The sequence below is a fragment of the Trachypithecus francoisi genome, unplaced genomic scaffold (assembly GCF_009764315.1).
Source record: "Trachypithecus francoisi isolate TF-2019V2 unplaced genomic scaffold, Tfra_2.0 Lachesis_group1, whole genome shotgun sequence".
Taxonomy (NCBI): domain Eukaryota; kingdom Metazoa; phylum Chordata; class Mammalia; order Primates; family Cercopithecidae; genus Trachypithecus; species Trachypithecus francoisi.
This window is the reverse complement of record NW_022681454.1, coordinates 107134646-107157116: the sequence shown is the minus strand read 5'-3', so window position 1 is coordinate 107157116 and position 22471 is coordinate 107134646. Positions and strand designations below refer to the sequence as shown.

The window sequence follows — 22471 nt, the reverse complement described above, 5'->3', positions numbered from 1 at the left end:
TAACAATCAGCACAATGCCATCAAAGTAATGAATTAGTGATGTTTTGTGAAATGTGAAAATGATCAAATTCTTTTTTTTTTTTAAATAGATACGAGGTCTCACTATGTTGCCCAAGTTGGTCTTGAACTCCTGGGCTCAAGAAAACCTCCTACCTCAGCCTCCCAAAGTGCTGGGATTATAGGCACGAGCCACTGGGCCCAGCCAAGATGATCAGGTTCTTGATGAACTGTCATGGCAGAGAGCAGGAGAATTAATATATAGCCCTGAGGTAAGAGGCTGAAGGTATATTATTGGCTCTACCTGGTAAAAGCAAACTGCTTCTGGTCGTACTTTTAAATTGGTATTGCATTGTAATTTACCGTTTACATTCTGCCTCTCCCATGAAGCTGTAAGTATCTCAAGGGTAGATGTCATTTTTATTCATGTTGTATTCGTTTTTATTTCCACAATCTACATATCTATACATAGAAAGGACACTGTAAGTGTTGGTTAAATAAATGAAGTAAATCACTCAGATACTATAACTAAGCAAAAAATGAATTAAGGAAGAAGTCTGTTGATTTCGAGTATAAATGCAGAGTGGGAAATGAGTCCTAGATGAGCTTCAAGTGGTCTTTGCACCTTCTGAGTAAAGTGTAAATACATTTGCGGCAGACACTCCTCTTTCTCTAATCACAGAGACCAGTTTTGCTCTGATACCATTAGATATCCTTGATCTTAGGTAAAGCAGACTTCTACCCCAGTCCCAGAAAATTCTAATGGGCTCAAATCAGCCAAAGGAATTCAAGTTCACCGTAGTGAGCAAAGGATCAAGTAATAGTCCCAGAGTATGGGCCACAATGATGAAGGGTGACCCAGTTCTGGATTAGGAGGGGAACTGGAGACAATTGTCCTGTTGGCATAAAAGACAGAGCCTGGGAGGAAACTCTTTTGCTCCTGTCCTACCTCCATTACACATGTTTGTGTAAAAACAAAATGTTTCAAGCTCTGTAAGTCATGAGACATCCAACATGTCGATCATGGAAAATCAGAAAGAGAAGAGCCTGGGTCCTGGGTGAAAATGTTGAGCCGCTGCATACAACTGGAAGCTACCTACCTCCAGAATGTTTTCATATGAGATTACATTTCCTTATTGTTTAGGCCAGTCTTATATGGATATTTTGTTTCTTGCAAGGAAAATAATTTTTATGGACTTTTTTGGCAATAAAACATCATACTTTAATCAGACTCTTAAAGAGACTGCCATTTATATATGTGAAATAAAAGCCCAACTTACCTTGACAAAAGAGTAACGTTCTTCACTGATGCTAATCCATAAAGCAGTTTTTCTTTTTCTTGAGCTAATGAAGTTTTCTGGTATTGCTCAAGAGTGTAGTTCCATGAAATCTCATTGCCAGAGTTCTGCATCCCATACCGATACACTAGGAGCCTGAGATTTACGGGAAGACTAGAAGAAGAAACAGTGTTTCAGAGATTTCAACTACTCTTTTCTCAATTGTGTCTTCTAAACATAAAAATGTGAGTAATCACCTTATGGTCCCATTTAGCCACTGCTCAAATAAAAAGGAAGCATTGTTCAAGGCTTCTCTGTCTCCCACCTTGCACGCAAACCCTAACACGGAGGAACGGAGTAACCTTAAAAACAAACAAACACAAATCCATGGCCTTAAGCACTTTTCAACAAGTCTTAAAACAAAAAACAAATGTTAAATGAATTTTAGTTGTTAAAAAGTGAGAAATAACTTTTTGACATGGTCTCCAGCATCATTCCATCCCAGAGAATCTGCAATAGGCTTCACTTGACCTTGGAAGTATTCCTGAAATAAAAGCATTATGTACAATAAGTAATAATTTACTACGTATCAGTAGTATCCCAATTATTATACTCAGCAGCTCCTGTTATAATCGGTTTTCCTACTAGTTCAGAGGACTTAGCGCTTGTCCTTAAAATAACAATGTATTTAGTTTTTATCACATTGCAATTTTGCCTCAATCCTGAAAATATAAACCATCCTGGACCTTCCTGTAATGTTTTATACAAGTTAGGGCAAGGCCTTTTAACCCCTAGTTCTTAGTTAACATATGTAATAAATAGGAAAACACTCAACATACTTTCTGCACTAAGAAGATTGTTTAAGCATATATGAAAAAACAAAAATAACTGATATTTGTATATTGCTTTAGGTTTTACAAAACACTTTCATATTATTTGATCCTCACTATACCATTACCGTAGGCAGGCAAGTGCTGGCATTCCTAACGTACAAAGGAAATTCAGACTCACAAATGTTAAATCATTTGTTCAAGATCTTTCATTTTGTAAATAGAAGAGCTAGAGATTTGAATCCAGAATTTGTTCAAAAATACAAGTGTCCTACTTACGTGCTACGGAAATCATAAAGCAAAGAAACAGTATTTAGAATGACTACTTATAATAAAATCTCAATGTGGAAATATCAGCAGTAAGAATAAGAAGATATAACATTATACTTAAGAAGAAGAATTCATTATAACATAGATAAAGTCCATTTTTAAAAAGATCTAATTAGTATTTATTGTTTAAAATGTTGTATATTTTAAGTAAAATATTAATTGTTGTATTCCTTCTAACACTAAAATACACCTAAGTGGTATGTATGCAGAACCACAAATTCTGATGTACTTCAAATTGAAAAAGAATAGACGGCATAGCTTTGCTTTGATTAGTCATTTCACTTTCTTTTGATTCCACCTGGCAAGCAAACATGGTTTATGTCCCCAGGAGCTCCTTCTCTCAGAAAGCATCCTATTCTACTAATGGCTAAACATTTACTTTGGTAAGATACCATAGCATTAACATCACCTCAATCATAGGATATAGCTCTTTATCATCTTCAAACATGCTAATGATGTAGGTTACAGCTGAAATGACTCTCTGCCATGGTAAAAAATTCTCTTCCTTTTTGAGATACATGGTCAAGTTCAAAGCCACCTTATAATCTAGAAGTTGAGCTCTGAGAAAGACAAAAAACAAAACAAAACAAAACAAAAACCCCACAGTTAATTAAAAACCACAGGCTTTAGTTTCCATTTAACTGAAAGTTTTGGCGATCAAAGCATTCCATGTTAATGAGGATTCTTCCATTCAACAATCAAGGAATTGCATTTATTGGTTGAAGCCCAATCAAAAAGTTTTGTCCAAAATTATATAGTAGTGCTTTCATACATTCAATAGTAAGGAGGAAGAAAGGCATTAAAATGTACATTTGAAAAAGCACAAGAGCAAAATTTCAAATAAAACAAAAGCCATTTGGCTATACAGTTAATATTCATAAATAGAAACTTTTAAATTCTAGGTTCCCAAGCAGATTATAACATATAAATGCACATTATAAATGTATTTGGTTGAAATTATTTACATTTGCTTATGAAGAAGAAACATAACTAACAGTATTCATGAATCCTGAATGCGTAAAGCATTCAAATTGAACTTTTTTTTCCTTTATAACATCTTCTTTCTTATCCATTTCCCAGTAATACTCATTAAAAAAGCAAATTTTTCTCTTCTAGAAAATCTTGAAGATACTATTGACATTTCAAAGGTTAAAGAATCAACTTTCTTTCCCTTTCAAAAGAATTTTTGAACCTTTTGAAATCAGCTCAGCTTTCCCACTTCCCTGTCCTGTTTTTTTTTTTTTTTTTTTTTTTTTTTTTACTCCCTGTCTCATGAAATTACTCTCTCAAGAAACTACTGGTACAAGAACCTCTATTTCTGACCCTGCTTCTAGGGAACTCAACTCAAGACTGCTGGCATTCTTACTCAACTTTGGGTCTCAAACTCCATTTAAGTCCATAGGCAAAGAGCAATTCTGAAGGCCAGACTTGGTTGAGACTTTTCTTTGTTCAAAACTATTCTGTTTATATAATGAGAATCCAGCCTGGGGAACTTAAATTATAGAAGTTTACTATATCTTATAGTGTAGAGAGGTTGGAAGTTAAAGCTTAAAATTTCCACCAAATAAAATGGAGAAGAGGACAAAGGTCCTATGAGAGCATTCTTGCTCTTCTATATTGGGCTAAGGCACCTAGGAAGGTTGGGGGACTCTTATAGCAGAAGGTTTGTTTTTTGTTTTCCTGAGTGTAATTTGGAAAGACTGCACGGTCCTTCTTAGAGAAGCCTGAGTTAAGTAGTTAAGTATAGTGTCTTGTCAAACATGACTCTCTAGAGGGACAATAAAAATGGTTGAGAGAGGTGCCTGGGTGAGTAAAACTGACCCCATGTGCTTGGGTCCTCTGGCAAGTTTTTCAGGTGGTGTGAAGGGCATAAAAAATTCCCAGCTGTCTAGTCACTCAACTGAACTTGCCAATTAAATTCAGATTTCTGGCTTAAAACAGTCATTTTGCAATTAACTAAATCACCTTTGGATTCTCTTCCCATTCCCCATCTTCTCACTTTCTTTAAGGGAAGTCCATGAGAGGACGGGAAAAGTTGCTTTTAGAGTTCTGTGTTGTTCTCTGGTTATCTCTGCAAACACTTACAGAAATGTTTGTATCTAAGTCCACGATCTTGGCTTGACTGATGTTCACCTGCTGGTTCTTATTTGCTAACGTGGCTGTTACCTTGGATATCCTTGGAGCCAGTGGTCCTCGAAACCTGGCTGAAATTCTGCTTAGATCATTAGCTTAGGTGGTCCTTTCAGCGGTTCCCTTTGCCATTCTTCCCTTACCTAGTGACTCCTGCCCCTCTCACAGGCCTACCAGACAGCAGGCTCTGCTTTCCCTTATGTTATTACCCACCCTCTCCAGGCTGTAGCAAGAAGTGGGCTGAAGACGACAATATCAAGTAATTGCAAAGAGAAAACAAAAACCAAAACAAAACAAAAAACTATTGTAACAAGCAGGGGATGGGGTCGGGGGAAGAATTATTTCTGTGTCTGTTCTGGCAAGGCCCCAAGACGAAGTCTCTTGGCCTATGCTCCAAAGAAAGAAGCAGGACCCCAAAGCAGAACTAACATGGTCAAGAACAGGACTGTGTGACTCTTTGCTGATAGCCCAACACCAGCTTATAAATAAGATTGAAGAAACTAAGGAGAAACATTTTAGTGGCGGCCTTTCAAAGAGTGCTGTCAGTATACTGAGTACACTGTAAATGCTCTTCCCTCCAAGGGCTAGAGGACCAGATGTTTTTCTGTCTAGTTAAGCCTCAGGAGAGAGGTTTCAGTGGAACCACTCGAAGAGGTTTACCTGTGTCTCCTGGAACTTGGAGGCACAGTGGTTTGGTGTCTGAAACCCTGAGAAACCTAAAAGACAAGAGGCTATTTGGCTGCTGCTCTGGCCTCAGAGTGAAAAGGTGGGACTGCATGGGGTGGCCTGTCTTCCACATATTGTCAGGGCAAAGCATACATGACAACTTCCTATGGATCGGAAATGGGTCAGACGTTTCCACCTGCCCACCTGAAGGAAACTGCAGAAGAAAGATCCTTCTCAATGGAATAAATATGGGTGACAAAAATCTCATAAAAACACAACACAAGGGAAAAGAATCAGCATTAAACATCAACAAAGTTCAGAGAGGACCAAAAGTAGGCAGCATATCAGGATTTTTCTCCCTCTCACCTACTCTCCCTCCCTGTTCTCTTTGCCTTAACTTTGGAGAAACCAGAGGCAGCACAGTGACTGGGGAGACGCAGAAGTTTCAAGCAGAGAAACGAAGAGGAAATCAATCACCCCATTCTCATTGCAGGTGACTGGCCTGAACCTGGCCTAAGGTGGGAGCAGGGAGAAGCTTTAAATGAAGTAGAAAGCTTTGATGATTTTACTTGACTGAGCAAATTATGGAATTGAGAGGGTTTGGATGAACTAGTGGTGATGGGTAAATTTCTTTCCTTGACCAAAAGAGCCATATGCCCAGTCAGGGCAGTAAGAGTACTACCTCTTCAGATCAAGTGGGAAGAGAAAGGGGAATGAAAAATACATTTATTTTCAGATGTATCATTTAGTTCTGATTATTAAATATAGTGGTTACTACCTTCCTTTGAATACCTCAGTAGACTTGTGTAAATTCTAATCCTGCCACAGTTGCTCACCTATTTAACTACACATTTCTTCTCTCTTCCACCCCCTCCACCAAAGTTTCATGGTGGTCTTAGCTTAAGTAGTCTTTGAAGCTGTCCTCTTGGCTCTAACCAATGCCAGTTGAATCTGTTTCTCTCTGAGTCCCATTTTCCTCATGTGCTGCAGAACATCACTGAGCCAGGTGACAGTGCAGGTATTCTCTAGCTCTCTTGTGTGATCCTACATATGTTTTGAATTTCAAATTTGTTTCATTTTCTTCCTCTCCACGGCTCTTCACAATTTTATGGGGCTGTGGCCAAGGAGCTGAGCAAACGTGAGGAAATATTTCAGTAGTGTAAGTTATTTGCTTGATACTCAGTTCCTCAGAGAGAGCTGTTCAAGAGGCTTTCACTTCATCTTGGAATAGAAAGGACCTCCTACATTGAGATGCAAATTAAACTGTAGAGATAGTACAGTTCTTTGTAATTTCTAACAGTGAAGAAGCTGAGCTTTGGAACAGGACAATTTAAAAATAGTAACTAAATGATTCTGTTTTAAAATACTTATTGATAATCTTATTTCATCATTTAATTTCCCAGATTCTATTCTACACAGTGCCTGGCACATAATAGGCCCTCAATGTTTATTTATTAAATGAGTGAGTGGTATACTGTAATATAGTGAAAATAATCTATTACATATCCAGGAGGTTAAACTTGGAGATTCACTAGAACATCATATTGTCTATTAGCTACAAAATGAGTGTAGATTACAAATTCAGAAGAGCTTTTCTAAATGCATCTTCACTACTAATTAATGGTGGATGCATTTTGGTCATGTAATACAATGTACTGAGTTTCTACATGCCAGACAATCTTTTAAGTGTTTTATGTCCATTATCTCATTTATTCCTCACAGAAGTTTTATAAGGTCATCTCTACTTTGGTGATAAGAAAATTGAGCCAGAGAGAGGTTAAGAGACTCACTTAAGGCTATATGGAACCAGGATTTTAATGGGGTTCAAGAGCCTGTTTTCAAACCCCATAATTCCTTCCCTGAAATATGTCAAGGTTTTCTGACTTTCAATATACTATCTAGGAACTCTATGTAAAATAGTTTCCCCATGCCTTTAGTACTACTATACTATTCTTCCAGCTCTCTATTTAGTCAGTATTTATTTTCAACTATTATTGGGCACATACAGTCAGGAGCTGGGTTTGGGTGCCTACCCTCATGAACCTTCAGTTTGATGGGTGAAATGCACAATTATTAAACAATAACAGTAAAGTATTATGAGGAAATATAGGGTCCCTTAAGAAGGATACCCAATCCAGAGAAAGAGGCCATGGGAGGTTACTGAGGGAAGTGGCTCCTCATTCTTAGTACATTGCTTATATCTAGAATGAGGTCACTGCAAAGCCAGAGAAATAAAACTGGCTGTGTCCCCAGCTTCTGCAAAGTGCCAGGAACTCAATAAATGCTTGTTAAATTACTGGTGTTAGACTATATGAATTAAAAAAAAAATTAGAGGTACCATGGATACTACTTAGTTCCCCCAATCTACACTTTTTCTAAAGAGCAGATTACCTTCAGACTATGAGAAAAAGAGTCAAATTTTCCAAATTGTCTCCTAATTCTGATCAATTCTAAAGCACCATAGCTCATTCTTCTTACCCCAGTGACCTGAATAAGATTTGACAATTCCAACCATAAAATCTTACACGGGGCTTGGGCTCACAGAACTGAATTAACAAAACACGTTGTTTGTCTTTTTATTAAATCAAATTATGAAGGTACACTTTCGATCATTTGCAAATGTCACTCCTAATTAGCTCAAGGATCCTGATACAGACAAACCATACTCAAAGTCAATAGGTTAGGTAAGTTTTTGTGTATACCGTAAGGGCTAATGTCAGTATTTTGACTATTAGGCTCATGTGAACTTTGAAAAGAGAGTTAAGGAAAACAATAATGTTTTAAATAGTGGCTTTGGATATTTTAAGCTAAAATTGATTAATACTGCAATGTTTAATTCATTTTTAAAAGATTTATGACAAAACCCACAGTATTTTAGGTAATTTAGTCTCATTCTGAAACGCACCTTGCCAAGGCAAAAGCATCATCAATAAGACTTGCACGATCTGCTGAAGAAAATGTCTGGGAAGAGGGAGAAAGAGAGATAAAAAACACAATTCTTAAGGCAAAGCATGTTGAAAAAAATTAATATCATTAAGATGCTGTTCTTAGAACAAAAATAAAACAGTTTCCAACCATTGCTCTCTCTTCTTACCTTGTGGTTCAAGGAGAGCTCTGCAGCTATCAAGTCCCAAGTTGCTACTTCATAATTTACACGATAAAACCCAATATGATCTGGGTTTATTTTGAGAAAAGCATTTCCACTAGGATTAGAAGAGTTCAAAGTGATTCCTGTGGTAGTAAATAAACACTAATGAGCAACATGTTTGCATGCACTGTAAACACAGGGAAATTAGACCCAGAGGGCAAAAAGAAAATAAAAGAAATATTAGCTCAAGGAGGCTGGTTTGATTTGGATCCAAAACCCAAAGCCTAATTTTTACTTAGTTGCCTAACTTTAGAATGTCACTATAATGAGAGAGCTAAAAAAGAAATAAGTAATATAAATAATTATACTGTAATTTATGATGGATAGTTTTTGCTGGCAGAAGTTTGCCAAATGGGTAAAATAATTTTGTGCTGGTCAATCCATCAATATAAGAAAACAATGCCTCAAGACAGAGAAGTCCATGCCTTCAGGGGTAGACCATAGATCCCTAATCATAATGGACTAATTATATAAAGAATATTCACTGGGGCAGCCTGGGGAAGGGATAAAAATGTAAACACTCAAAATAATACCTTGTTTATTAAAATCAATATTGAAGTTGATGGAAGTGGCTATTGCTAAGCAGGATAATACATTGATAAGCAGCAACACTTTAAAAATGTTACTGTATCAAGAAGACCTGCAATAGAATTGAGATCTGAATGAAACACTCTTGATTTTGTAATCGACTTCATACCTGTTTTTCCAATTTATCTATCTTTGTAAAGCCGTCTACTGCCTATTTCAGTTGGTTACAACAATACTTTTCCATCAATGGATTCATCAAATTAGCATTCTTTCTAAAACAATATCCATTATATGTCAGGCTCTGTTGTATAGATTTTAGAAGCCCAATGCTGAAGGAGCAGAGACTTATGTTTTAGGTAAAAGATATGTACTTAAAATAATAGCTATGCTTTGATATAACCATGTTTGTTATCATTACTCCTATACTTTTCAATTCATACATCATACACTCTTTTGTTTACATGGACAATATACAATTTAAATAATGCTATAGGAACACAGTATAGTTGAGAAGTTTCAAATATTTTAAGGTACCAATAATGTAGGTTGTGATATTGGAAAATAGGAGGTGATGCTGGAAATAAAAGTCAGGCCTCCAGTATGAAGAGTCACATGCCATGTTAAGAATCCATCTTATGAGAAGAGAAAAGAGTTGTAAGCAGAAAAGTAGCATGCTCAAGGCTATTTTCTGGAAAGCTAACTTCAATAGTGGTATGGGAGACATTTTGGAGGCGATTCTAGAGACAAGAAGACTAATTTAGAGTCCACTGTAGTCATGTAGGACAATACAGGATGAGGGCTTACACTAACGTGGAGATGATGAAACTAGAAAGAAGTTGATTTATTCAAGAGACATATCACAGGTAAAATCAACGAAATCCTTTTTCTGGCTTGATGTGGACAGTCAGAGGAGGGGAAAATGGATTGTACAACTGGATGAATAATGGTTTTGCCAGTAGAGAATAGAGGAAGGTGAGTCAGTTTGGGAGGAAATATGATTTAAATTTTGGAAGTGTTTGCAAGGTCTGGAAGATATCCAGGACACGGTAGTTTTTCATAATATATGAATAAGCTCTCCAACAAGACAATAAGTTTCTTTAGGAACTTTTGGAGTACGTATTTGATAAATTATAAACCCTTACCTCACTCATGTAGAATTTCTCTTTCTTCGTCATCCTCCCATGGGCAAGTTGTTGAAAGGAAGCTAATCTTTTGGCATCTGTACACTTTGAATGTTTGTATCAGAAGGAGAGTTGCTTGCTAAGCATAAAGCCATATGTTACAGGAGAAAGATCGTGAACTTTTGAGTCTGACAGACCTAGGATAAAATCCTTGCTCTGTGACTTACTAGCTGTGTGACCTTGGCCAGATCACTTGACCCCTCTGTGTCCCAGTTCACCCCAAGGAAGACAGGGACAAAAATCCCTCACAGGGCTGTTGTGAAGATTAAATAAGATAACATAGGTAAAGTGTTGGTCACATAGTTATGTGTTACGTATCCAACAGATGGTAGCTATCCCCGTTATAATGAAAGGGGATGTGCTGCCAGTTCTATAAATAGCGAAGCAAATATAAATAACATTGAGAAGTTCCTGGCAATCCATCTAAATACTGCCATATTTTAGTGTGCTTTATATGTACCTAGTTAAGCCTGTCTAGAGTTACTGTGATTTTTCTCACTTTATAGATGAGGAAGCTGAGATCCAGGAAGCCAGTAGTTAAGGACTTTCCAAGTTCATGCTACTTTTGGAACACTTGTCAACAGCAAAATACTGTTCAGTTGTTTAGTTACATAATGAGTAGAACTAAAATACTCTGGTAAGATTAAAATACAGGACTAATATACTGTATGTTTCCTTCTGTTACTCCATTTACTATTTTTTTTCTGATTATAACAATAGTATGTATTCTTTATGGAGCACTTGGAAAATGCAAAAAAGTATAAAGAAGAATATAAAAATTACCCACCACAGTTAACATGTTTTTACCTGTTGTATGTGTGTGTGTATCTTCTATATGCACACACGCACAAACACACAACAAGCATAATGGGACCCTACGCTTTTTATTATTAGTAATCCTTTTTCATTTGAAATTATATTTTAAACACCTTGCAATTTCATTTTATATATTTGGAAATCTAAGCTGAATGGATATATAATGCTGTATCAACTTAAAAATTGTTTTATTCTGTTTCTTAATAGTTCTATCTATGCCAAAAAGCATTGAATGAATTATTTCTGAGTAGGAGCTCTTTCTAGAAATTCTTACTTTTTTCTTTTATTATTTGCTTAGATGATAGAGAAAAGTGATCATTACCTTTTCAAAATTTCATCCAGAGCCTCTTTAATTTCAATCCTGATACATTTCAGTAACAGAGCACAAGTAACAGTTCTTTAATGTTACTATCTGTTATAAATAATTGTAACAAATTTTAGACAAGTAGACAGTTTATGATAGCCTGAGATTCTTAGAGAAAAAAAACATTTTTCTTAGGTGATATAAATGCTGTGTTGCACTAATCCTTTAAGTGAATTATTTTTCAATGTAAACTTACAGAGTTTACCTCTTATTAAATTTTGTGTATCACTTGATAGTAAAACAACTGAGACTGGGCACAGTGACTCACACCTGTAATCCCAGTACTTTGGGAGGCCAAGATAGGAGGACTGCTTGAGACCAGTTTGAGACCAGCCTGGTCAACATAGCAAGACCCCCATCTCAATTTATTTAAAAAAAACAAAAAACAACTGAAAGATACGAGTAGTACTTTTTAACTAATGACATGCAAAATATACTTGAAGACCTAAAAGTTTCAAGTAGAATGCATTATTAGACTTTGGGGTCGTAGAAGAAAACTTTAATTTCTGAAACTAAAGCTAACATGATCCATAATAAAATGGATCGGTTATCCATTTGTGGTAATGCTTTCAACAAATTACCCATTCAAGAAAGTATTAGTGATTGTTTTAGTAATAATTACAGAGTCTATTCTAAATCTCAGCAAGTGGCCTAGAGAATCTGCCTGTAAAGAAAAGTATACAAGCATACCTTACTTTATTGCGCTAGACAGAAGTCACTTTATTGCACTTTGCAGATACTGCATTTTTTTACAAATTGAAGGTTTGTAGCAAAGCCAGTCTATCAGTGCCATTTTCCCAACATCATGTGCTCACTTCATGTCTCTAGGTTATATTTTGATAATTCTTGCAATATTTCAAAATTTTCATTATTATAATATCTGTTAGGGTGATCTGTGATCAGAGATTTTTGATGTTACTATCGTAATTGTTTTGGGGAGCCATGAACCGCACCCACATAAGGTGAGAACTTAATCGGTAAGTGTTGTGTGTGTTCTGACTGCTCTGCCAGCTGACCATTCCCCTGTCTCTCTTTCTCTTTCTCTTTTTCTCTCTCTCGTCCCCGTGCTTGGGCCTCCCTATTCTTTTAGACACAACCATGTCAATATTAGGCCAGTCAATAACCCTTCAATGGTCCCAAGTGTTCAGATGAAAGTAAGAGTTAAACATCTCTCACTTTAAATTAAAATATAGAAATGATTGAGCTTAGTGAGGTAAGGATGTCAAAAGCTGAGACAGGCTGAAAGCCAGGCCTCTTGTTCCACACAGTTAGCCAAGTTCTAAACATAAAGAAAAAGTCCTTGAAGGAAATTAAAAGTGCTACTCCCGTGAACACATGAATGATAAGAAAGAGAAACATCTGTATTGCTGATATGGAAAAAGTTCTAGCTCTCCGGATAGATGGTCAAACTAACTACAACATTCCCTTAATCCAAAGCCTAATTCAGAGAAATACCCTAACTCTCTTCAATTCTATGAAGCCTGAGAGAGGTGAGGAAGCTACAGCAGAAAAGTAGGAAGCTACAGCAGGAAAGTTGGAAGCTAGCAAAGGTTGATTCTGGAGGTTTAAGGAAAGAAGTTTTCTCCAAACATAAAAGTTCAAGGTGAAGCAGCAAGTGCTGATATAGAAGTTAAAGCAAGTTAATAAGAAGATCTAACTAAGATCATTTTGAAGGCAGCTACACTAAAAAACATTTTCAGTGTAGATGAAATAGCTTTATATTAGAAGAAGATGCCATTAAGGACTTTCACAGTTAGAGAGAAGTCAATGCCTGGCTTTAAAGCTTCAAAAGATAGGTTGACTCTCTCATTAGGGGTGGATGCAGCTGGCAACTTTAAATTAAAGCCAATACTCATTTACCATTCCAAAAATCTTAAGGCCCTTAAGAATCATGCTAAATCTCCTCTGCATGCGCTCTATAAATGGAACAACAAAGCCCAGATGACAGCACATCTGTTAATAGAATGGGTTACTGAATATTTTATGCCCATTGTTGAGACCTACTGCTCACCAAAAAAGTTTCCTTTCAAAATAGTACTGCTTATTGACAATGTGCCTGGTCCTCCATGAGCTCTTATGGAAATGTATAAGCAGATTAATGTTTTCACAGCTGCTAACACAATATCTATTCTGAAGCCCACGGATCAAGGAGTGACTTTGACTTTCAAGTCTTGTTATTTAAGAAATACATTTTGTAAGGCAATAGCTACCATAGATAGTGATTCCTTTGATGGATCTGGACAAGGTACATTAGAAACCTTCTGGAAAGCATTCACCATTCTAGAAGCCATTAAGAACATTCATGATTCATAAGAGGAGGTCAAAATATCAACATTAACAGAAGTTTGGAAGAAGTTGATTGCAATCGTCATGAATGACTTTGAGGTGTTCAAGACCTATATGGAGGACGTAACTGCAGATGTGATGAAAATAGCAAGAGAGCTAGAATTAGAAGTGAACCCTGAAGATGTCTCTGAATTGCTGCTATCTCATGATAAAACTTGAATAGGTGAGGAGTTGCTTCTCTGGGGTGAGCAAAAAAAGCGGTTTCTTGAAATGGAATCTACTCCTAGTGAAGATACCATGAGCATCTTGAACCGACAACAAAGGATTAAAAATATTCCATAAACTTAATTGAGAAAGCAGCACGAGGGTTTGGGAGAAGTTCTACTGTGCGTAAAATTCTATTAAAGAGCATCACATGCTTCAAAGAAAACTTTTGTGAAAGGAAGGGTCAATTAATGCAGCAAACCTCAGTGTTGTCTTATTTTAAGAAATTGCCACAGCCACCCAAGTCGTTAGCAATCACCACCCTAATTAGCAAGCACCCATCAACACTGAGGCAAGACCCTCTATCAGTAAAAAAGATTACAACTGGCTGAAGGCTCAGATGATTGTTAGCATTTTTAGGAATAAATTACTTTAGTTAACATATATACTTTTTTACACATAAGGCAATTGCATACTTAGTAGACTGCAGTATAGTGTAAACATAACTTGTATATGCACTGGGAAACCAAAACACTTGTGTAACTCACTTAATTGTGATATTTGCTTTATTGCAGTGGCTTGGCACCAAAAACTGCAGTATCTCTCAGGTATGCCTGTGGCTTTAATATGTAATATGCAAGGAATAGGAAACTGGAAAAATGCAAGTCAATTACCATGAGGAAAGATTACAATTAGCAGTAATTTTGGTAGTTGAAAAAAAATAACTGCAAAGGAGAGGTGGGTAGTGAAGATCTGTCAACGTGTCTCCAATGTGCACAGGGAAACAGGTGCCAAATTGAGTTGGAACATGTGTTTCAGGCTATTTGACAAGTCTGGTCTTACAGAAAACAGTGTATGTGACAGAGGCCTGTTAGTTGTTTACCACACAGTTCCCTTTTCTTCCTGGGTACAGAGCTGGACTCTGTTAGCCTTCCTTGCAGGACATGATTGAGAACTGGTTATAAAATGTGGGCAGAAGTAACAGATGCACTTCGAGGCCTGATTCCTTCATTATCTTCCCCTGTCTTTGGGCTAGATGCAAAAGATCCAGTGAGGGATTTCCAGATGCAGGGGATGGTAAAGCCATAAGAAAGAAGAAGACAGGATTTTCAAGTCATTATTTGGTGGAGAGCCACCTAGAAGAGATGACAGTCAGGAATATCTCCTTTAGACTGTTGCATGAACAAGAAACTTTTATTGCACCAAGCCACTATTGATTGTCTCTAAAGTGCAATAATTAGACTCACCTGTCTAATGCAATATATCACACTATCACAATTTAAAGACCTCTGTAAAATAATTAATCTACCTTAACTCTTCCTTAATTCTTTTTTTTTTTTTTTTGAGACAGAGTTTTGCTCTTGTTGCCCAGGCTGGAGTGCAATGGCACAATCTCAGCTCACTGCAACCTCTGCCTTCCAGGTTCAAGCCATTCTCCTGCCTCCGACTCCCGAGTAGCTGGGATTACAGGCATGTGCCGCCATGCCTGGCTAATTTTGTATTTTTTTAGTAGAGACGGTGTTTCTCCATGTTGGTCAGGCTGATCTTGAACTCCCGACCTCAGGTGATCCACCTGCCTTGACCTCACAAAGTGTTGGGATTACAGGGGTGAGCCACTGCACTTGGCCCCTTAATTCTTACTTAGTAACTTTCTTCCGGGAAAGAGATACCTAATTAGGTATGAGACATGAGTATTTGGATTCACTAACAAATATATTTTAACTGTGTAAATTAACAAATTAGCATTCTTAATCTCTTGTATGTTTGGTTTAGATGAGTAAATCTTCCAAGACTTGGTTGACCACGGCTGAACTGACAAATTGAGTTTCTAAACCAGCAAAACCGAACTCATAATCATCCAATCAAAGCTTGCGCATTCTATGAGGCTTAGCTTGAAAAAATGAAGAAAGTGGCCGGGCGCGGTGGCTCAAGCCTGTAATCCCAGCACTTTGGGAGGCCGAGACGGGCGGATCACGAGGTCAGGAGTTCGAGACCATCCTGACTAACACGGTGAAACCCCGTCTCTACTAAAAAAAAAATACAAAAACTAGCCGGGCGAGGTGGCGAGCGCCTGTAGTCCCAGCTCCTCGGGAGGCTGAGGCAGGAGAATGGCGTAAACCCGGAAGGCAGAGCTTGCAGTGAGCTGAGATCCGGCCACTGCACTCCAGTCCGGGCGATAGAGGGAGACTCTGCCTCAAAAAAAAAAAAAAAAAAAAAATGAAGAAAGTGCTTCCCTCTTTGTCATCAAATACAAAAATATATGCCCATCATTATTTTGGTATTAAATATTTATATATAACTGTCATAGATGTTTAGTAAATCTATTTCTATCATAGAAACTGGACAGTCTGGATAGTCCAAACCATCCAGGGGACACCCTCAAATCTGGAAGTAAGAGTCATGAAAACAGCTATTACAGAGTCTACACCACCTGCTAGACCTTAGACCTTGCCCAGATCCTATGCACTTAGAAATGTCTCTTTTAAAATACTATGTTTTAGCAAGATTGGTTACCTGATACGATATAACAACCTTCAATCCTTCTAAATGTTAGAAAGCAGTAAATTAAATACAAAAAGGTGGTATGCTACTAAATGTAGATGCATTGACAATAGCCAAAATAGCAGCTGACACTAAAAGACAGAGACATAACTAAAATACATGCAGTTAACCTCTAAAAGTACAACTGTCTGGGGCAAACAACCCTTCATTAAACTAGGACTTTCTGAACTCTTAGAATGTACATAGCATCTTGTTGATAATAGGGTGGACAGGAGACAAGAAATATGTGTAGTTTGTGTCATCAGGAAGCTTATAATTTAGTTGAGAAAAAAAAGAGAGAGGCCAGGTGCGGTGGCTCATGCCTATAATCCCAGCACTTTGGGAGACTGAGGCAGATGGATCACCTGAGGTCTGGAGTTCAAGACCAGCCTGGCCAAAACTGTGAAACCCCATCTCTACTAAAAATACAAAAAATTAGCCGGCTGTGGTGGTGGGCACCTGTAATCCCACTTACATGGGAGGTTGAGGCAGGAGAATCACTTGAACCCTGGGGGCAGAGGTTGCAGTGAGCTGAGATCGTACCACTGCACTCCAGCCTGGGCAACAAGTGCAAAACTCTGTCAAAAAATGAGAGAAGAAAGGAAAGAAAGAGAGAGAGAGAGAGAGGGAAGAGAAGAAAAGAAAGAAAAAGAAAGGAAGGAAGGAAGAAAGAAAAAGAAAGAAAGAAAGAAAGAAAGAAAGAAAGAAAGAAAGAAAGAAAAGAGAGAGCATATGAAGCTTAATAAATGATTTTAAGATATAAAGTAATAATACTAGGAATAAGGATGGATGAAACTGACAGGATAAAATATACTATATTTTATGACAGGAGATGATGACAGGAGAGATTATTCAGGGTAACTGGAGTAGCCAGAAAAGGTTTTGTGATAGAGGTTCTCTTCTTTTGTTAGAAATTATGAGTTTAGTTGTTGTTTTAATGCCTAAAATAGCACGTACAATAGACATGTAAATAAAAGACCTTGGGGAGAGTCCCACTATTGCCTGAAGAATTTCTAACTAATGAATCATCAAAGAAACCAAGAGGAGGGAGGTAGGACTGGTAACATGAGCTGGTTGCCCATTTAGTACACTCAGGACATGTTCGTCATCCGTGCTCTAAGCTGAGAGCTGAAGATGTCCTCAAACAGGAAACAGGAACTTATTGTACAGCCTAAAAATGGAGCAGGCACTTTGAAGTAGAAAAAGACCTCTAGTTTGCTCCTGGCTCAGTGACCAGACATGATGACTATCAGCCTCTTCATTTATTTATTATTCATTCATGTATTCAATAAACAATTATTAGATGCCTGCTGTAGATCCAGAACAACAACAATAACAAACAAGCTCCATTTCCTCAAAGAATATTCTGTGGGGAAGGGAGACCTATATAGGTCAATAGTTAGAACAAAAAAGTGTGTGAAATGTATTGACAAAGGGATATGAAGGAGTGTGAGAACTCCCTGCTCTTTCACTTTCACAGTTATGCTTCTGTCCAGAGCACATGTCTCCTCTACATTCAGTCAATTCTATCACCCATTTATAGTCTGTCTTTAGCCTCTGAACTCTAAGCATTTTTTAGGAATGCTTCCTGAATCCCCAAACCTGGGCTGATGCTTTTATGAGTGCTTTTGGTGATCTGCATTGCCACAGAGGCACTTAGGACACAGCGTTACATCTGCCTGCAAACCCATCCCTAGACAATCACCTATGCAAGGGTTAGGATTGCTCTTTTTTTTTTTTTTTGCCCCAACACTACACCCATGGTTTCTCTGTTCTTGGCATGTAAGCAATACATGCTTGAAAGAATTAATTTAGTAATTAAGGATGAAATTTATTATTCCAAATATTCTAAGAAGTACATAACACATATTAGAACAATGTCTATTGTGAACTCTTGAAATGCATTTTACAAAGCACTTGAGTAAGTTTTAGTTATCTGGAAAATTCACTTGTATGGAAACTTCATTCCATGAAAGTGCTGGGTGAATTGTACTAGGGTAGATGAATTATTCACGCTTTCAAACTTGTACACAGTAAATCAAACAGCTGCCGTGATATTCTTCCAATCCTCAATTAACTATGGTGACCAATGGGGAAAATATTTAGTAATAGTTAAACCAAATCCACTGAAAACCTTCCAGTGGAATTCTAACCTTCTTATTATGCCTTTTGTCAGTGCTGTTACGCATTGTTAAAAATGTCTTTTTTTTTTTTTTCTGTCTTCTCCCTTTTCCTTTGGCAAATGTCCTTATGAATAAGAAAATGGATAGAAGACCACAAAGATAGAGCCTGGCACTCAAACACAGCATAAAATACGAAGACAAAGTGGCATTGATCTGGGAATTCTGGAAAAATTTAGAATTTTTTGGACCACGATATTACAATAATTATTAACATAAATAAGCAAGAGAATGGTTTGCTGTAATAGCAATCCCTGTGCAGAAGGGCTTCAGAAGGAGTTTCACCTCTACAATGACAAAGCTGGTAGTTTGTAGTAATAGTAAAAAATTACAAAAACAGTTAACAATAAACGTTTTCTTAAAAGGCCCAAAAGTGGAAAAAACACGCTGGATCCACAGAAAAACTTATACACAAATGTTTATAGCAGCATTATTCATAACAGAGAAAAGGTGGAAATGATCCAAATATCTATCAACTGAAAAACAGATAAACAAATGGTGATATATCCGTATAATGGGATATGATTTGGCAATAAAAAGGAACGAAGTAGTGATACATGCTATATCATGGATGAGCCTTGAAATCATTATGCTAATTGAAAAGTCACAAAATACTGCATATACACTTTTCTTTACGTGAAATGACCAGAAGAGACAAATCTGTAGAGGTAGAGAATACATTAGTGGTTGCCTAGGGCTGGACATATGGGAGGCTGCAGGCATGATAGCTTAAAGGGTATGGGGTTTCTAAAACTAACTGTGGTGATGATTACACATCTGTGAATATACTAAAAACCACTGGATTGTACACTTCAAATGGGTGAATTTTATGATATGTGAATTATATCTCAGTAAAGCTGTTCTTAAAAGGCAATCTACTGGAAACAGAGTAAAAATGTATTGGCCAGGAGAAATCATACCTCATTAATATTTTAAAATATTTTACAGGAACAATGAGGCATATGTAAATAAAGAATGAGTGATCTACTTTTATCCTCAAGAAGACCCAGGAGACAGTCCATACCAAATGCTATTCTGAAATCAAGTCCTCATGAAATGGGGCAAAGATGAGTCTGGTTTGTCTTAGAAAAGAAATAGTTTTGAAACACCAAAACAAGTACAATGGAAAAAATATAAAAAGAACGATTCTTCTGAGATTGCTGCTAAAGCTTGCCTTATCTATTATTTTTTCCATCAGTCTGGAATTTTGTGATAAGGTCTACTTGTTTTTATATAACTCTAACATTTTTCAAGTTAAGGAAAAAATAAATCAATGCAGATAGAACACAAATATATTTCCAAAAAATGGTCTAATTTAATGGGAGCATTAAAAGAAAATCCTCAGGCTTGTCATATAACAGTTTAAGAAATTCAATGGCTTATTTATCTGATAAAAAGAAAAAACAAAAAAAAGGAAGGAAGGAAGGAAGGAAGGAAGGAAGGAAGGAAGGAAGGAAGGAAGCTTACACATTGATCTTCCAATGGCTGGGCATGTGACCCTTCTCCTTTGGATATGGGTATTTAGGATAAATCAGTCAGTCATGATAAATCATTGAAAAGAATATCTCAAGATAGAACAGTTCTCATTGTAGATGATGATTCGGAATCATCAATAAATTATTTAAGAGATCATTCAGCTGAAGTTTACAAAGTTCCAGCTTTATTGTTGCATCTTTATACTTATATTAGTTTAATGTGGTACATCAATTCAAAGAAGAAATAAATCAATTAATAATATTTACCTTCTTTTTCTGATCTATTAAATAACACACTGCTTGTTATATTATCTTCAGTCCATTTAACTGGAATGTTCCATGTATAACTAAAATTTTTTAAAAAAGAAAAATTTAACTTTTATTACTAAAAGATAAAATTTCAAGAGTAAAAATCACTAAAAAGCAGTAGACAAGTGTATTTTTCTGTTAAGTGATGATCTAGTCCATACTATACAATTAATGTAGCTAATACAACATTTTAGGGATGAAGATAAGCTGTATAACTGTTTTCAATTTCTATAAATCTGTAAAATTTAGAAATTGCATCAAAAATTAGCTAAGCATGAAAAAGATTATTTCAATAAAATATCTTGGCATTTTAGAATAAAGATATTGCATAACTTACACAAATATAGCACATCTTATTATAATATTGAACATTCACACACATACTTGCACACAGTCTAATATGCTACCATTTCCATCAAGGAACACAAAACATTTTTAGAAATTAGAAGACAAATAGTAAACTCTGTAAAGGAAATAACACATTTTAGAAAGTATGCTGAAATTCTACCACCACCATCATCCCCTAAAGCCTCTCACACTCTCCCCTAAATATCCCTTATTTAGAACTAGAACTGATGTGCTCAAGGGAAGAATCATCAGGTAAGCACGTTTCAGGAGTTTTCAGTGCTTCTCTTTAGCTACTTAATATTTTCTTGCAGAGTGGGTATGTGGGAGCTAACTTTGTATTTTGATATATATACTTAACAGTTTTGTCTTGAAATCTCATTTTTTTTTTTTGATGGTTTGTTCTTATATCATCTCATATCAGAAAATGCAGATCTGGAGAGAAGGTGAATCTACGTACCATTGGCTGGTTTAGGTTTCAACTCAAAGTTGGTTTATCTGACAGATTAAATTTCCTAACAGAGAATTAGGGTTAACATTTCACCTTTTCAAGATATAACAAAATTTATGTCGTTCAAGGAGAATATATTTTTGCTATATACCTGAAAGAAGTAATCCCTTGTTTTATAACTATTGAAGTGTTTTACAGGATTGAGTTTTTTTTTTAAATCAGCTTCTTTGGAGCATTTTATTGCAGTGGAATGTTTTTGGCTATACATTTCATAAAACCAACACATAAATTGCTTCTTGGGCCTTATAGTGGACACTGTTGGTGCTTCGCCCTTATGTTCTTAGACCCTTTTCTCTCTCTCTCTCTCTTTTTTTTTTTTTTTTTGAGATGCAGTTTTATTCTTGTTGCAATGGCATGGACTCAGCTCACTGCAACCTCTGCCTACCAGGTTCAAGTGATTCTCCTGCCTCAGCCTCCCAAGTAGCTGGGATTACAGGCACCTGCCACCACACCCAGCCAATTTTTTTGCATTTTTAGTAGAGATGGGGTTTCACTATGTTGGCCAGGCTGGTTTCAAACTCCTGACCTCAGGTGATCCACCTGCTTCGGCCACCCAAAGTGCTGGGATTACAGGCATAAGCCACTGTGCCCAGCCCCCTTTGTCATTTTTGTACACCCTGGATGCCAGTGTGCTTCCTCTGCCAACAATCAATACCTGGGTCTCTCTGACAGAGGACTGCCTTCCAGCTACCTGAGCAAGGAAAGCTAAAAGTTCCTGGGAATTTACATCCTTCTGGATGTGGCCCTTAGCAATGACTGACAGGTGTGAGAATGTTTCCTGCCCCATCCATCAGGAGCACTCTGAAGTATGATCTGCACTGGCTCCAGGACTTTCCTGCAGGACTGAGTCAAAGTTACCCTCTTCAGAACCTGCTTCATACAGCACCTTTGCTGGGCTTCCTTTCCTTCTCTATCCACTGTCTGCTTCTCTATCTTCCTTTCCTTCTCTATCCACTGCCTGCTCCCCGACTGATCTTTCCTAGAAACACTTCCTAACAAGTCACTTTCATGCACACGATCATTTCAGGGTCTGCTTCTAGGAACATCAAACTAAGAGCCCTTGCAGCTTCTCAGAAGACCGACAAAGAACATTGCTGAAACACCACATATTACTTATATATCTCACTTTCACTGCTCTGCTGAATTGCTGCTGCCACGTAAACTAACATTTTATGCTTCCTCTTCTTTCCCCAATACCAATCAGACTGAAAGAACACAGCAGGCAGTGTCTGGATGACCTAGGCCCACAGTTAAGATTTCCTATTTTGACTATCCTCTCTAAAACATGGTCTCTGGGACTACACCATGCCTCAAAAGGGCAGAAGATATTCTAAGGTCATGTACAAAAATACT

General features: G+C 37.0%; 1 protein-coding gene across 1 annotated transcript in view; it reads right to left on the bottom strand.

Moving 5' to 3' along the window:
- ENPEP (glutamyl aminopeptidase) overlaps positions 1-22471 on the bottom strand; it is an 84414-nt gene that overhangs the window by 11547 nt on the left and 50396 nt on the right. The window contains exons 11-17 of the mRNA XM_033215005.1: positions 20221-20300; positions 8325-8461; positions 8136-8191; positions 2844-2994; positions 1745-1818; positions 1532-1636; positions 1278-1448 (exon numbers count right to left, since the gene is read on the bottom strand). Of these exons, the coding sequence (XP_033070896.1) occupies positions 1278-1448; positions 1532-1636; positions 1745-1818; positions 2844-2994; positions 8136-8191; positions 8325-8461; positions 20221-20300 (774 nt within the window). The remainder of the gene's footprint in view (positions 1-1277; positions 1449-1531; positions 1637-1744; positions 1819-2843; positions 2995-8135; positions 8192-8324; positions 8462-20220; positions 20301-22471) is intronic.